The sequence below is a fragment of the Elaeis guineensis genome, chromosome 12 (assembly GCF_000442705.2).
Source record: "Elaeis guineensis isolate ETL-2024a chromosome 12, EG11, whole genome shotgun sequence".
Lineage (NCBI taxonomy): Eukaryota > Viridiplantae > Streptophyta > Magnoliopsida > Arecales > Arecaceae > Elaeis > Elaeis guineensis.
In genome coordinates this window covers 7892874-7910440 of record NC_026004.2, presented here as the reverse complement: position 1 = coordinate 7910440, position 17567 = coordinate 7892874, and the positions used below count along the sequence as shown (strand labels likewise).

General features: G+C 39.4%; 2 protein-coding genes across 3 annotated transcripts; one reads left to right on the top strand and one right to left on the bottom strand.

The window, feature by feature from the left end:
• The first annotated feature begins 323 nt into the window (after positions 1–323).
• LOC105055456 (probable protein arginine N-methyltransferase 6.1) lies at positions 324–12320 on the top strand. Of its 2 annotated transcripts, XM_010937270.4 has the most exons (13): positions 325–877; positions 1806–1871; positions 1981–2049; positions 4159–4194; positions 5512–5577; positions 7057–7125; positions 7320–7397; positions 8144–8222; positions 8656–8750; positions 11059–11143; positions 11285–11493; positions 11587–11705; positions 11798–12320. In XM_010937270.4, exons 1-13 carry the CDS (start codon positions 599–601, stop codon positions 11838–11840), a joined length of 1293 nt encoding a protein of 430 aa, XP_010935572.1. In that variant the 5' UTR covers positions 325–598; the 3' UTR covers positions 11841–12320. The 2 variants fall into 2 exon arrangements, with proteins under 2 accessions (XP_029123515.1, XP_010935572.1); XM_029267682.2 differs by lacking the exon at positions 4159–4194 and having other exon boundaries at positions 324–877.
• Positions 12321–15551: 3231 nt separating this feature from the next.
• On the bottom strand, positions 15552–17308 carry LOC105055457 (protein ASPARTIC PROTEASE IN GUARD CELL 2). Its single transcript, XM_010937273.4, has one exon. It carries the CDS (start codon positions 17259–17261, stop codon positions 15858–15860), a length of 1404 nt encoding a protein of 467 aa, XP_010935575.1. The 5' UTR covers positions 17262–17308; the 3' UTR covers positions 15552–15857.
• Between the last annotated feature and the right edge of the window lie 259 nt (positions 17309–17567).

Sequence of the window (17567 nt, the reverse complement as noted above, 5' to 3'; positions counted from 1 at the left end):
ATTTTGAAATAAAATTATTATATAATTTTAGTGTGTAAACATTCTATAAAATTAAAAAATAAAATATTATAAAAAAAATTTAGAAGCTGCCGCCACCTCCATCTATAATATCTCGTTTGAATGATGAGCTATATAGGAGGTAATTCAGTTTGCGGCATCATTTATCTCGTTAGAGATGCCTGATCATGGAGGTTTATCCTAAAGTATTCGATTTTTTAAAAAATTAGTATAATTATTACATGGCTAATCCTAACTTGCCTTGTGGGTCCCGTATCACTGCAACGGAGATTAGACACGTAAAGCAAAGATGCTGTACTCTGTCCAGAAAGAGCCGAGTGAGAGATACCTAGTGTTCGCGGGGTGCTGCACTGCTGCAATTCGTGGTGAACGTGGCTCGCTGCCATGAAACCTAAAGGATGGTATTGAAAGGAAAGAACCCGAGCCCCCAACCCTTCCAATACTCTCTGCCTCCCCTTCGCCCTCTCCGCCCTCGTCGAACGCAGAAAGAAGGAGCTTTCTCTCCTCGGATCGCCAGACACTTCCTCTTCCCTTCTCCTCGCCGTCGCTCCCATCTCTTCGTCCTTTGCTACCAGACGCGATGATGTACGGAGATTCGGGATTCGGCCACGGCAGTTCGCGGTACGGGGCGCGGGGTGAGCCGCGGTTCCGGAGGGGGAGAAGAGGGCCTGGGGACTTGCGAGGAGGGCGCGGACCGTTTAGGGTTTGCTCGTATTACCCCTCTTCTTCTTCTGCCTCGACTCCTCCTTATGTGCAGCCATTAGAGGGGGATAGGGCTTCGTCTCCGCGGTGGTTGGAGTTCGATCGGGCCTACTTCCAATCTTACTCCCACGTCGGCATCCATGAAGAGATGATCAAGGTGAGACGTTTTCTCTTGTTGTTCTTGAATCTTTTTTATTTTTTTCTTTTTCGTTCTTGTTGCGGCAGGGACGGGTTCTGTCATGTTATTTTGTTATAGCATAGTGCAGGAGTCAATCTGGAAGGTAATAGGTTACTGCATTGTTGGTTTTTATATCTTTTTTGGACTAACAGTTCAAAAATGGTGCCTTGAGTAGGTCGTATATTCATCCCCCTGTCCATCCGATCTTTTTATGTTAGAAATTTGTCAGTCAGCCAAATCTGTTGGCTGTTCTGGGATGGAATCTAGCAGGCTTGTTGATTTTACTTGCTTCTGTATGTTAGACTCTGTTGTGGAGAGATTTCATTGAATTGTGATATCAAGTTCTACCTTTGTAGACAGATGGTATGAGTGGTGATGGGCAACATAAGAGATAAAGGGTAGAAGGGACAACCTTAGTAAACGTTATGGTGAAATCATGTACTTATATCTATTCATTTGTATGGTAGTATTGTATGATTTCCTTATTGATGAGGGTATGCAATAGTCTTCCTTTTTTACTATAGATGGATAAAAATGCAAGAATTTTGTTGTTTGGAGAAAGAACTCACACAGGTGTCAGCTTAGAATGAATGAAATGGTCTAAAAACATAAATTTTAAATCCTAGGTTCATTATTGAGATAATCTTCATAAATTGTCTGATGTCCCAACAATAGATCAATAATCTGAAGTGATAAATTTGTTTTTTCTATGTTTCACAATATCATCCTTCTCCTCATCCTCTGCATTTGGCCAGCATTGTGCTACTTTGGGTGGCATACCTTCCACTGCTATATCTATTGTCCTAGAATGTGGTGGCAACAGTGTTATGCAATTGAATTTGAATATCATATTATCATAGAACCGTTTGTGTCTCGGCAACTTCAATAATATGGTCATGATAAACAGGATCGTGTGCGGACGGATACTTATCGGGCTGCTATCATGCGACATCAACATTTCATTGCAGGCAAGGTAATACTCTCTGCTAGACATGTAGAATGTGCACTGAACAAAAGATTAGATGTCTATGACTCTCTGCATCTGATTTTTCTTGATAGTATAATATGAAATTTTATTGTAGGTTGTTATGGATGTTGGCTGTGGAACAGGAATTCTCTCTATATTTTGTGCTCAAGCTGGTGCTAGACGAGTAAGATATGCCACATTTCATACTACCATTGTGCATCATGCATGTCTAGCACAAATGTGATTAATATTGTACAGTTATTGAGTTACATTGTCTTCTTTATATGGTTAAGCAATAAATTTGAACCAGTGGAACCATCCATGTACTAAATTTCAGCTGCATAAAAATTGTAATTTTATCAACATTCAGAACAATACACCATAATAACAAATATAAATAACAATGAATAGCACCACAAAACAGTGAACAAAGCAAACTTATATTCATGTTGCCTTGGCACAATATTGGGAGAGATCATTATATCATGGAGTGAGAAAGTAGAAGTGAAATATATTCATTTAACTAAAACAGAAAACTGTTAAAAAAAAGGTCTGGAATAGATGTCAGCATCGCATATCATTAATGCCACATTGAGTTTTGGGTGTCATAGTATCGTATCTTTATAATCTTTCAGAGTTGGTTGTTGCATGCTTCATGCGTTTATAAGTGTTCAGACTCATCTATTGTTGGTGATTTTCCTTGCTTTCCATCATGTAAGCTTAGTGTTGATTGCATAATGGTATTGGCACGACTGAAGCAACAAATTTGGGATCTATATATTGCAGATGTGGAGTGACCTCTTGGTAATTTTGCTTAGAGCGAGAATATAGGATTTGTAAATGGATACTAGACTGAACTTCGTATAGCCTAGTCATTTGTAGATCCTGATGAATTAGCATGGTCCTGTCAATGCCTGCCACAAAACTTCCATGTTGATCATCTCAGTGGTCCATGGACTGCATCTATCACAGTAGGAGAGTTAGGGGTGAAAAAGAATTCCCTAATTTTGTCTGATGCCTTGCTTTATTTGTCTGTCTAATACATGACTCTAGAAGGTGAAAACAGTGCATCTTGGTAACTTGGTTGGCTTCTGGATTAAGTTGCCGGTATGCCACTTTGAAGAAGTGTCAAGGTCACATTATTGGCATGTGATCCCATCCTTCCATACATACCTCCACCTTATGCTGCCAATCACCATCAGGATAATCTTGTTGATACAGGGGCTGCTTAGGCTGCTTGCTGTTAGTGTATGCATGATTTGTTAATATCATCAGGAGGCTCATTTTTAGAGTATCTAAATATTTTTATACAAGCAATGTTACATCCAGTAGCACTTGTACCTGTGATGGACAACTAATAAACTTAATTATCTGGATTGCTTACCCTATCTTTGACCCAGTAAGTATCCTAGTTTTCTTCTCCTGCAGGCTTGTCTATGACCAACTGATAAAGCTTTTGGCCTAAAAGAATCACCTGGATCCACTTAATCATATGTTAATCCTTGTAATATGTCATCTTTGCTGTGTATGTTGTTGGGGTCAATTATGCCAGCCGTACCCATCTTATCAAGCTTGATGTTCTTGAATTTACTGAACCGAATGTGATTTCTAAAACTGCTGGTTAGAATTTATAGAGTTTAATTATTAATTCATGAAATTCAATATCTGTAGCTACTGGTTGGTGAGTGAACTTACATAAAACTATAATTGGCTTCTATCTGGTGATAGCCCTATCAAGCACAGTCTTGCTGTTTTGAAGCCCCCTAATTTGTTTTGTAGCTCATGTATGTATTGGTATCTTGATTTAGATAATTTGGTTCAAATGTAAACAATAGATTCAAAGTTATAGACTCGTAGTATTCTTCTATAAATCATATATCTGACACCTAATATTCAAATGGGTTTGCTTCAGTGAGTTTTATTATCAAAACTATTATATATGCACATGAAATTGGAGGATCTCTATTCATATGGATAAAGTTCTCCCATACTAGGCCCTTATTCTTCTCTTTTCTGGTTAGACATGTACAGATATTGTATTCCTTAACATACTCAGCCTTAATAGGTGGAGAATTGATTACTAGTGGAGTTAAATGTAATTTGAGAACTATTAATATTTATACTTTAAGAGTAATGTTTCAAGCTATTTCTTTCTTCTTATAAAGAATGTTGTATATTCACATTCTAAACTTTTATGATTGTTAGGAATAGGTGTTCCTTTTCATTTTTCTTTTTGTTATGCAACGGAAGCTTCATTTCTCTTTCAAACTTCTTGGGTTGCTCATGTTCTCAGGTCTATGCTGTAGAAGCAAGTGAGATAGCTGTTCAGGTACATTCTTGCTTTGCGAAAATTTAGAATCAATATATAAGGTTTTGTCCCTTTTTTTGGGGGTTAATGTCTTCTTCTCTTGCCCATTTTACCTTAATGCTCTTTATAACCAAAACCATAACCACCAAACCTTGTGCCAGCTATAGGGGGTTGGCTTTATGAATCTTGATTCACTAAGCCTAACATTCACCGGTATCCATTCCAGGTCCATATCATAGGATGGCATGCTTTTTTCTTAATTTGCTTATTGTAAATCATAACAGCCAGCATCATATTTATATGTATGTGTTCTTGGGTAAAAGGCACATGGAATGTACTTGAGAATAAAATCATGAGATATATATCTCATTTCAATCGAGAAAATACATGTAAATCAAATAAGTAGAGCATGGCCTTGTGAGGTAATAGATTCAGATGTAAGGGAAGTTATATTTATAGATTACATGTATACCTGCGATTACTAAATATGTATATTCAAAGTTAATTATTTGTTTTATTATTTAGCAAGTCTCTGATGGCTACCATATGGTTCATTTTGGTTATTTTGTTCTACAAAATTTGCTTTGTGCTTCTATACACCTCAGTATGCTCCATATATACAGTGGACATTTTTCACCTTTTCACCTATGACATGTCATCTACTCCTGAAACTACAAATCATTCTACTTAGTAGGAATTCTTGGATTAACAAACAAGTTCTGATCATGACGACCACATCTTATTTGATGTGTATAGTGGCTAGAACATCAATAAGGTATTCATGATAGAAATCCAAAAATGTCTTGTACATATTTGAGTTTCTGATTTGTGCTTGATATGATACGTTGGTCCCTGTTTTTGATGTTTCTCAGGATGAAAACATTGAGTTCTCGCATTTAAATCTGGAACCTGGATTGTCACTTTTGGTCCCTTTTTAACATTTCCCATGATAAAGCGATTAAATGTTCTCATTTGTGTCTGATAAGATTGATTTCTGATATGCACATTGGTTGTTGCAAACTAGATTGAGGACATCAGTCATGCTGGGTTGTTATGCTTTTGATCCTTAAAGTACTCACCGTCTGATGACTCCATGGATTTACCTGACTGTTCTTCTGGGGCCCATTGATTTCCTAGAAGATGATTCATCATTTTAAATTTTTAATGTACTTTTTCCCCTCAAAAAAAAAAAAAAAAAGAATCTTTGGATATACATTTTATTCCACTTATCTTGGTTACAGCTCCCACATTTTTACTAATGTTTTGATGTTAAAGTGCATGACAATTCTCAAGAATAAACGTGGTGTTAATAAGTTACTTTTTAAAACATTTCATCAGGCTAATGAAGTTGTGAAAGAAAATGATCTATCTGACAAGGTCATTGTCTTGCATGGACGAGTTGAGGTAATTTTCTGCTCATACATATCTGTGATTACTTCGTTATTCTTCTGTGTGATGTTTATTTGTATTGTTGTGGTGCTTGTGAAGTGTGCTATTATCTTTCTGTGCAAATCTATGGATTACAAATATAATAAAGTAATTATTCTAGTCTATTTCTGAAATTTGCATCTAATCTTTAGAATGATATGAGATTATGGTTTCTGAATATGCCTCTGCCAGCCTAAAGATCAGAGCATCATAATGCTTTTCTTCAACACTTAGTTTTCAATCTGAAGAGTCAAATTCTTAAATGAAAGACAGTTATCAGAAATAAATATGAAATTATTTACAAAACAGTTTCCACAATTTTAGACTTCTTTCTTCTTATCTTGTGTAAGGGCTATATCGTATACCTTATGAAATCATTATATAGGTTTTCGATCATAAATTGGTTTTTGATCTTCCATGAGTGATTGATCTGGAGACTGTTCCTCTCATAAGTTCCCTTATTCATTCACTTTCATGAAAACAATTAATCCGGAGATCATTCATCTCATAAGCTCCCTCCTTCATGTTCATGTGGTGATCCAATAATAAGGAGACTCTGAAAGCTCCCAGCTAGGCTGATAGAGTTGCTGATATGGTTGCTTCTATAACTATGGAACTTCACTCTTCTAGAACTGGGAGCAAACATTCTGTCAGCTTTTATAAACACAAGCTTTGGTATATTTTGTAGGAAGCATCTAGGAGATGTGTGCTATGTTATCGGGGACATTTTGACCTGTTCTTGTAAAGCTTTCTCACCCCACGCCCAAAGACAAATAAAAAGTGCCCATCCCGACTCCCCTGACAAACAGAAAGAGAGAGAGAATAGATTTGGTAGCAAGAAGAGCTGCATGTAGGAAGAACATAGCCAACATGCATTCATTTTGTGTAGTCTATTATCAATCTTGTCATTCCTTTGTCACATTATATTTGCTTAATCAAACTGTTGCATTGGAAAGAGGCCCATTATATATGCTACCCACGTTTGTAACTGTGATCGTCGTCATCAACCCCCTACACTAAAAATTGCTATCATGTTGAGCTATAGCAGCTTTTTAGCACTTATTTCTTACATTTTTAAGAACTTTAACTCATTCATTTTGGTTTTTTATTTCTCATTGTATATCCAAATCAGACTTGATTCCCCTAATGATATCAATCCATAAATTCTGTTTCTGAATACTCTCATCTGGAATTTAAGCTAATCAGTTAGAGCTTAAAATTTAAGATACTAGCGTGTTTTTGTGACACCTAATATAGGTTATTATTGAATTCACATTTAGAGTTTTTTATATTGATATTCTTTTTTAGGAGATCCTATAGTGCAATTAGGGTCTGCAACTGGATGCTGTATTTTTCCTTATCCAAGATTATCCACTGATTTTCATATTTTATCAAGATTGTTTTCTCATTTACAAAGTTCATGTTTCCAACTCATCCTAAACTTAACGACTGCAGGACGTTGACATCGAGGAAAAGGTTGATGTTATAATTTCCGAATGGATGGGCTATATGCTTCTTTATGAGGTGCATATACGACCTTTGTCCTTTTTTTTTTAAAAAAAAAAAATATGTTTATTGGTATTTTTATTTATGTTCCTGATGAACATATGAATTTACATGAGGTATTCCAGCAGAGGGTCTACTGACATAACAGATGATCCAAATTTCATTTTTCTTTTGATCCATACCGGTCTCTAATGCTGTGGGTTCTGTTGCAGAGTATGCTGGCCAGTGTAATATTTGCCAGAGATAAGTGGCTAAAACCTGGGGGTCTTATCCTTCCTTCACATGCAACAGTAATATATCATTCCCTTGTAGTAGCTCCAGACTACGTTTACTAGTCTTTTTCATGCTGATTTATATATGATGACAATGAAAACATGAAATAAAGTTGGAAGCTAATGTTATAAGAGAGAGTTCTTCTCTCCCCCTTTAGAATGAACATGTTTCCTCAACAGTATACCAGTTAAAACCATGGTCAAAGATTCATGATATGATTGGAATGTTTATTGCAAATCTAAGCTGGGCTTCGAAAATTAAAAGCATCCACATGTAAACCACTTGAAATTATGTAGAAAATCTAACCTGGGTTTCCAAAGTTTTACCAGTTTGCTGTCTCATGTTTAGCATTGCTATGTTGTGTGGCTTTAATTACTCTACTGAGAAGCATGAAAATATGATTGATTTGCTATACAAATTTAGGAGGTTTATCATGATATTAGAAATGTGAAAAATATTAGAAAGAACATTAGTGACTTTTTAGGAGGTTTATTAGGATATTAGAAATGTGAAATGTAATTGATTTGATATATAAATCTGCAATGACAAGGTATTGTCACCAGGATCAGCTTCTAAAGCCACCAGAATGCCCATAATATACTGTTATCCTGAAACAGTAGAATATTAACTAATAAAAATTCGTCTTTACTAAGTCATTCTCTCAATTAGTTGACCAACTAGTATGAGATGTTGATTGTAAGTTTTGTTGTATGGTAGATGTTATTTGAAACTCATGCTAGACGATCTTCTGTCTCTCTTGCAGCTCTACATGGCACCAGTTACAGATAGTGAGAGGTATCGTAATAGCATTGACTTCTGGCGTGATGTCTATGGGATTGACAGTAAGTGAGAAATAATTACTGTAGCAGTTTTATTTTTTGATAGAGAAATTAAGTGTCTCTCTAGAATAAGGTTGTTGAGTATCAGGACCTATTATGTGTTTGACCATGTTCTTTTAAAATTGAAACTAATCAGAGTGAGGAAAACCAGGCCATGAGCAATAGGAAAGGATCTAGTTAAATGGCATTGACAATATATTTATGGCCAATATTTGTATGCATGCATGTGCTGGGGCATAGGTCCATGCATGGTATTATCTTTGTTCATTAACAAATCCATCAGAACAGTTCAAAAGACATGGTCTTCCAATTCCATTTTCAAGATGAGGAGTATGATGTTTCCAGAAAACAGATTATATTTTCAAATTGCAGAACTATATGTGTGGTTTGACTTGAATTTTACATGACATGTATGAATGTTTTTTGATGACTGCAGTGTCTGCGATGCTACCACTTGCAAAACAGTGTGAATTCGAAGAGCCTGTTGTCGACACAATTAGTGGAGAGAATGTTTTAACATGGCCTTTTGCGGTGAGTTTTTTATGCTAAATGTTACTTGTTGCCCATGGTTGGTCAATTGTCTTGTCCGATCATCATAATTTTGTTGTTAGAATTCCTTTGTTTCTTGGTAAGCTATTGTCCTTCCTAAGAAGTTAGTATATGGTACTACCAACATTTCAAGTATCGGCACTGGTGGGAGTGCCAGTCATGGCTGGCATACCATGTGCTGTGCCAACGCACAAGCCAAGCAATTTCCGGTTACTAGCTGGCACAGCAAGTGCCATGCCAATTCACAAGCCAAGCCACACCTGATGAAATAATGTTAGAAAAAAGAATTAAAGATTAAGAAAACCTTTCTATAATGAGAATATGATTTAATTGATGCTCTGCCAACTTTGCACTGATGCTGATACTGGCCTGGCATGGACCAGCATAGGTCAGCACTTGAATCCTTAGGTTCCACCAAACTAAGTCTCAGACACACACACACACACGCACGCACGCACACGCGCACACACACACACACACACACCCACATGCGCGCGCGTGCTCACACACACACACGCACACATACATACATATATATACATACACACACACACACACATACATACATACATTTATAGGTATGTATGTATGTATGTGTGTGTGTGTGTATATATATATCTATACACACACATACGTACGTACGTACGTGTATGTATATGTGTGTGTGTGTGTGTGTATGTATGTATGTATGTATATGTATATATATGTACGTGCGTGCGTGCCACCATATGGGTATACATCACACCATCCTGCTGAATGAGACTCTCAGACAAAAGTCCATGTCCAGTTCCTGTGTTCATGTCTGTGCAGCACCAGATATCTCTCTCTCTCTCGGAAAATGGAGACCAATGATTTTAGTTCCATTAGTCACTAAAATTTATTCAGAGATTAAGTAGCAGAATATACAGAGTTTAGCATAAGAAAATATACAAGAAAATACAGTGTAAGGAAGAATGTACAGCCACTTCCAGTAAAAGTAGGAACAGGTCCTGTTTAAAAGCAAGAACCCAAAAGGAGACTCAGAAAGTTTGAGAGCAGACAGCATGCAGCAGGAGGAGATCCCGATATGCTAACAATGCTGCCATTTTTCTTCATCTATATTCTTATTTAATAAGCCCATCAACCGGTAATACAATTGGCTCTCAGAGATTATGTGGGTAGATCTTTTGAAGATAACACTGTGGCTCTGCTTATGGTTAAGGTGGCTCTTTAAATAGTGACATCAAGAGGTTCCTTTCAATTGTGATTTACCTTGTCAGTATTTGTCTGTATATAAATTTTAGATATGTGCTCATATGATACTTAACTATTTATTAATAGTCTCATGAAGTAATATTTCTAAGAGGGAAGCTTTTCTGGGAAGGACTTGTCTAAGTTAGCTCCATTGGATAGTAGGGAGACTTGACTTCTTGGTTATATAGTTTGATCTCATGTAACCAAGGATCAAAGATTTAAGGTTCTTCCAGACTTGGGAAGAATCTAGATGCAGAGGAAAAGAGAAGGTTTGATGTAGGAATCTTTATCCATCTATGATTTACTAGATAAAGGCTAAAGACGTAATTGAATTGTAATTCATAATGGTAGATAATTGCAATTATTTGGTAAATAGAATACTACAATTGGACTTAGTATTATACAGAGCATATAAATGGGGCTTCAAGATATTATGATACTCCAAGCTGGACGAAGAATTGCAAAACTAGCTCTTTCCAGGATTTAAGAACAAGAGAATGTATTTCCCACTCTTATCATTTATACTTATCATTAATTGGGACGTTGGACATTTTCTGCCCTTACTCGATGTAATAAGTCAATGTCCACTTGTTTACGAGGCCTTTCTTTTCCTCTTCTTGGTATCACATATAGTTCTTGCATTATTTTTGGTAGTGCTTCCTTTGTAATTTATTCTGGAGTATGGACATTGTTAAATTCGGGAAGTTTCACCTAAGGAAAATTGAAACAAAGGTAGCTGGAAATGTCACATTGCAGATAAAAAAAGGGTTGCAACAGAGAATTCAATACTAATGAGCTTCCCCTGGTTGGGAACATCATTGTCTCTAATTAAGTATGCTCTGGAAACGTGAGAATCTAGATATGTATGCTCTGCTTGTGCATTCTTTTATGTGAAAGATAAAATTAATCAGCGGCAAATTCTTATTTGTTTGATGACTATTGTTCTTGGTTATGTATACAACCAATTACCAAGGAATATACCTGATTCATTTCCATTCATATATAAATTGGAGGGTGCCTTTTGTGAATGAAATGCCTCTGTGGACTACATGAACAGGTTAAGTATGTGGATTGCTACACTGTCACAGCTCAAGAGCTTGAATCTATTACCACTAAGTATAGATTCACATCAATGATGCAAGGTAAAATATAATCATATGCAGTTGCACATAAGATTTGTTTCTTTGCAATTCTCTGTTGGTGTCTGTATTTTTGTTCTGTTCAGAAAATAAATTCTGTTCAAAGGGGAGATCACTTATCAGTTGTTACATCTTTTCTGGAAGCCCCTCTCCATGGATTTGCTTTCTGGTTTGATGTCGAATTCAGTGGGCCACCAATGTTGCAATTGAACAACCATCTGCATTTTCCTCTTGCAAATTCATCATCAGAATTTTATGCTCATGGTTCTAGCCACAGAAAGAAACGGGTTAAATCTGATGAAGTAATTGTGCTGTCCACTGCACCTGAGGATGCTCCAACACACTGGCAACAGGTTATCAATCTCCTGTCATTCTCTCATCATTCATATTCATTGGCATTATCTGTTCTTTCTCTGACCTGAAATCAATTATTAAATATTTTGCAGACAATGCTCTATTTTTATGAACCTATAGAGGTGAAGCAAGACCAAATTATAGAAGGTTCTGTAACCTTATCTCAGAGCAAGGAGAACCTGAGGTTTTTGAATATTCACCTTGAATACTCGTGAGTGCTGACATTCATTTTTAGCTTATAAAGAATGTATTTTGTCTTTTAGCAATCTCACATGCCTCTCTTTTTGGGCTCCATGCTAACAGTTCAGGAGGCCGATCTTTTGTAAAGGAGTCCGTTATGCGATGATTTAATATGGGTGTTTCCCTTTGGTTGCTTCCAACTGACCTTCATAAGCTGGAGTTAGTATGGCTGGGCAATGACAGGTTACCTTTGATGATATCAAGCCTTAATCTAAAGATTGAAGGAACAAAGTGACTTATTTTTACATTCCATTTAACTTGGTGATGCGTTTCATCCTGACTACAGGAATAGATTTTATATGACAAGTCATCTGCAGGTGGCTGCGAATATTTTCTATAGAGGATGCCCTTAGTCTGGGCATTATATGAGATCATTGGTTTTGATGGTGTTGTAGTTTTGAGGATCAGACATTTCTCATGAGCTGTTAGTGAAATTTAGATCGAGCTGGCCTTGTCATTTCTGTCGAACTACATCGATTCCTTTGGGGCATTATCATCCATATACTGTATTGACCGAAGCAATGGTGTTTCTGAGGTTTATATGACTATATTTTGCATCTGTTATGTTAGACTAAATTATTTGGTACGTTTTATTGTTCATTGATTTGTGGTTTCTTTTTCCAAATATTTGCCATGTACCAAAAGCCTTTTTTCTGAATTGAAGAAAGAGTTCATGAGCATACTGTTGGAAATGCCAAATGACCTAGTTACTGTAGGATATTTTATGATATTACCCTCGTTCTTTCCCATGCTCTCTCGGCGGTTGCTTTCGCGACTCTCCTACATGTGGTTTGCTTGCATATTTGTATCATCTACGTGTCTGAAAAGTGGTTGCGTGTTTGGTTGTGAATGAATCCTCGACTTAATATACAGATTAACAGAAATGTACATGATTGTGACTTGTATAAATAATGGTAAAAATTTAGAAAATCGAATTAAGTTATTTGCTATCCTGCTATAATGGGAATCAGATGCTTCATAGGATTTGATAAGAGGATCTTGGATGCGGATGTCCTTTGTACGGTTGGTAGGATTTTACTTTGCTAGTGAGGGTTCTTCTTTATCTTACTAGTTTGGAAGCCGTTGCAATGTGGTGATGGGAAAGCGGAAAGTAACATCCTCGAGGATGAATCCTGTGAGTTCTCTCCATTGGCAATTTAGAAAGGCTTTTCTTCCAAGTTCTCAAACCAATCGTATTCTCAAACCGTGTGCCAAGACAATTTCTGAAGGGGAAAGATTATAGGTATCTTTCACAGATAGTTGTGGTTTATGTAAGCTAAAATTAAGGTGGCAGATTTTTGCGCTTTTACTAAAGTAAGCCTTTGATATGTTCTTATATTTAGGTGTTCTTTTCTTTTGGCTCGACGATGCCACTAGGGTTCAAGAGATCGACCACCTACCATCTTCGACTAACAGGAAGCATCCCTTGGTACCGGATATTTCGCTTCTTACTCCAGACCTTGACTCTTTCCGTGCCTCACAAACCTATTCCGAGGGAAATCAAGTGGCAGATTGGATTACCAACTAATATAGCTGAAATAATACTTTCCCGTTCACTTGTAAAAACCTTCCTCTACCTCTCATTATTTTTTGTTATATTTCAATATTCAATTTTTTTCCTCAAAATTTCCTCCAATTATAGTTATTCTGTCGAAAAATATAACATTTTTATCTAATAAAAATAATATAAAAAATAGCGCTGTTCCTCCTGATTACTGCCAGTTGTTTGTCACTATAAGACCCTGATAATAGCTATTATTTTAGTAATTATTTAACGTTAAAATTTCAAAAATTATTTTTTAAGGCAAATAATAGCTGCTATAACCATTGTAATGGTCGATAGCGGTTTCTCCTGGTGGCACATGTGCGGCCGCATCGATCATCTCCTAGGTTCCTGTTTGCCTGTTGGGAAGTCTGTCCTTAGTTAAAAGCACTCCTTTTACCACTTCCTAAATCTTTCTTATTCGATTTTATTCATGCATTATGATGGTTTCTTATTCAGTTTTATTCATGCAGTATGATGGCTTCGAGCTTGACGAAAATTATATGATGAAATATAAGGGCGATATTTAGACAACAGAGAACTGTTGTTGAATTGATTGAGTTGACAGCAGCATATAAGGCTGGGGCTTGCAAGCTCAGAAAGCAGGGCAAGATCCCATGAAACCCGTGACCTGAAAATAAATAGGCAGCCATTACCCAGTCCCTTCGCAGTTAATCTTAGTCACTACCAATTCATGATTGTGCTTGGTGAGCTTGTCAGATGGATGGATGGATTGCTCACTGAGAGATAGGCTTGTGCTTGATGCCGCATGAAAATAAGGTGCTTTTAAATGATAGCGATTAATTCCAACGTCAGATGACTGTTTAGATAAGATAAAAAGTTCGATAGGTAGCTCTAGACCCAAAGCTTGGATTCCCTACTTTGAATGTTTGACACATGGAGGACCCAATTTTTATCTTCCTCGACAACTTTCTTTTCAAAAGAATCAAGGTGCTGAGTGATGGCTTTGACTTTGCCATGCCTCATTCAAATTATATTCTCACGACCAAGCCAACTGAGACCTTACATATGAGTGTGGAAACTTTGTTTTATGAATATAAATGATTCTTTCTGAAGCAATGGCTAGCACATTTGGCAATAGAAAGTGCAATGAAGTAGTAATGAGCCTATGCAGACCCTTTCTCATGGAACTTTTCGAGAACTAATACAGAATTAGGAAGCCTGGCTTAGATTGGGTGTGGGTGAGATTCAAATCTAAAGCACTGATGTCAACACTAGTGACTTCCTAATTGAGGTGGTTGGCACTCTTCTCTCCTGCTCTTTGGAATTAGCATCCAATTGCTCTGTTAACCTAATATAAATTTGTTGTGTTTTGTTGGAATAGGAAGAATGAAACCACTCTCTCCCCCTGCCACCTTCTAATATTCTTTGTTTGATAAAATTAGGTTCCTGGGTGCACATTCTTTTGAACTCATGCCCCAAGGATAAGACTTTATTATAAAGTTCCATCATCGACAATACTAGATTCTTAGCTGCACATTCACAATCCATAAACTCAATAATGACTCTTTAAGTGCTCCAAAAGCACTCCAAGGGGTTCTGGCCTCTTCTTGGAACCAAGGAAAGATAAGCTCGCATATCCCCAATGATCCCGGCACCAAGGCCATGGCCTTGTCTAAAGCTGTTGTCTCTTTGCTTTGGGGGATTCCTCCCTTTGTCCAGTCTCACCAATGCTTGACTTTAAGTGGGCCTAGGTCATTGAGGGAACCCAGGAATGTGCCTCAATAAAGAAGTCCAGGACCCTTTGCAGGGCTTGAATTGAAGCAAGTTCCCCCCAAATTGGGAAGGACAAAGAGGAAAGGCCCTTGCCTAAGTCATTGATTGAATTGCACCATGTCTGTCTGGTCAAGGGCATCAACCCCAAGGTGAGACAATCACATGCTCCGTTGGGCTCACCTGCTCCTGCTCTTATACCGTGTACACTTGTGTGTGTTTGTGCTTGTGTGCATGCATGAGAGAGAGAGAGAGGGATTATGATGCTGTGATTAAGAGTACATTCTAGTGAAATCTTTGAGTTTATTAAGTTGTACAAACCGCAGAGCTTATAATGTTGCAAGACGGAGCATTGACTTGCGTGAGTCCGACAGTTCATGATTTGTAGGGGACCCCTGGATTCATTTCATCGCCCACGCTGCGCACACTGCATGGCATCTGGAGGAGTACTCGCACGCATGGCATCTACAATCCATATCAAATGGCATCAAATAACGCCAAGTAACGTAAATAATAGCACTACAGAATTCAGCAGCCAAAATAGTTTCCCTTGTACTAAGGTCAATGTAACTTGGAAAAAGATTCTTTTTGAGGCCTAACGGCTCCCTACCTCTCATAATTACTTAGAAGATATAGTTTCTAGCTAGAGATTGTTTACAATATTGCTGGTTGTGATCTCTTTAATTACATCATAATCTATAAGAGTTACTTTTCATCTTTTACAGTCACACACCAAAGTTTTAATAAGAATACATCATAACCTTGAAACCAATAAATAGTTACACCGACCACATTTATTCTTCTCATTAACCCGCACCTCCGATATAAAACAGTTCGCATTATTGGCTAACAAGTAGTAGGCCCAAACCCCACAAAACCATTGGCAGAATCCAACGTAATCTGAATCCCTTCCTGCTGAATATTCCCCAATATCGACATCCCCGACGAGGATGGAGCAAACGCAAAACAAAACGTCCCCGATTCGTCCACCGGTATTAGCAGGTTCTGTGCCGGTAACGTCAGTATCGTGCCGCCCGAAAAATAGAACGACACGGTCGGCACCCGCACGCTTTCGTACCCGCCAAGATCGTAGCACGTGTCGAATATCGACACTCCCGCCCCCCGCGGTAACCCCACCGCGCCCTCCGCGAACGCGTCCCGCAGCGCCCCGTACGCCTCCCCCGGCAGTCTCGTCACCGCCGTGCCGGTGTCCATCACCACTCCCCCGTCCCCATCCTCGTTTAACTGGAAGAGCTCTTCCCCCAGCGGTAACCTCACGCCGCCGACCCCGAGACCGGAGAGGCCGACGTAGTAGAAACTTGGGGCGCGGGGGTTGCGGAGGAGCGGTACCCAGACCGCGCCGACCGGGACGGCCGAGCTCCGGCCGAAGACTAGCGAACCGGTCGAAGCGGACCCCCGGCTCACGAGGCAGTAGCTGAAGGCCCCCCCGACCTGCCCACCGAGCTGGCCCACGAAGGACATGGGCCCCCAGCCCAGACCCAGCAGACCGGCCGCCCCGGTGAACAGACCTCGATTTCGGTGACCGCACCCGATGGCGACGTTACGGACCGCGGTCGCCCCGAAAGTTAACGTCTCCAGAGCTAACGTCCCCTTGGTGTACGAGCCGTCGCCGTAGGAGACTTCGTAGAGGCAGCGGCCGGAGCCGCCGCAGGAGGCTGAGCCGGCGCCGGCGCCCGCGATGTCGCAGATGGGGGAGTTGCAGGAGATGCCGGCGAAGGAGGCGGAGTCAGCGGGGTCGAAGACGGGGTCGGACTGGGCGTAGCATTGGGTGCATGGCTGGCACTGGACCCACACGATGTCGCTGCCGGAGTCTATCACCATGAACTGTTCTTTAGGCGGGCTGCCTAGGCCGATGCGGACGAAGTATTCGCCGCTGCCTTCGTCGAGGCCGGAGACGACGTCGGAGCCGAAGTCCTCAAGGTGGTAGCCGCCAAGGCGGCGGAGAAGGAAGGAGACGCGATGGGAGTCCCGGATGAGGCGGTGGTGGAGGGTGGAGTGGTTGCGTCCGGGGAGGGAGTCGCGGTGGAGGAGGTCGAGGGAGAGCTTGTGGGGGTTGTGGTGGTGGGATTGCGGGGTGGCGTCGGGAGGGCGGTGGCCGGTGATGAGGTCGTGCAGGTTGACGTGGTGGAAGTGGAGGGCGAGAGTGGTGAAGGGAAGGGTGGAGAGGAGTTGGAAGAGCAGTAGAGTGAGAGAAGGTGTTAGAGGTGGTGCCATTTTCCTTCGTTGCATTGCTTTGATTTGTGTCTGAGAGCTATGATGGTGTTGGGGTGAGAGGGGTGGGATTTATTGGGGAGTGTGTGGACTCTGGACCGTGGACTGTGGAGGAGGTGATGGTTGTGTACGTTGCCGTATGTATATATATATCTATAGTTTTTGGTGTATATTTAGCTACTTAATACTACTGGAGTACACATGCAACACGCGTGACCATGTCAGCAAGCATACGGGTTTGAGGAATGGATATGTGATATGATGATAATATTAACCAACCAAGAAGATTAGATATTTATATTTTACTGCTAAATATATTTGCAT

What these genes read in the sequence shown, in the direction of transcription:
- LOC105055457 (XM_010937273.4), bottom strand. Translation starts at nt 17,261, where the DNA reads ATGCAACGAAGGAAAATGGCACCACCTCTAACACCTTCTCTCACTCTA.
- LOC105055456 (XM_010937270.4), top strand. Translation starts at nt 599, where the DNA reads ATGATGTACGGAGATTCGGGATTCGGCCACGGCAGTTCGCGGTACGGG. An exon ending in CAAGTGAGATAGCTGTTCAG is followed by an intron (nt 4,195 to 5,511) that starts GTACATTCTTGC and finishes ACATTTCATCAG; the next exon opens with GCTAATGAAGTTGTGAAAGA. An exon ending in TTTTAACATGGCCTTTTGCG is followed by an intron (nt 8,751 to 11,058) that starts GTGAGTTTTTTA and finishes CTACATGAACAG; the next exon opens with GTTAAGTATGTGGATTGCTA.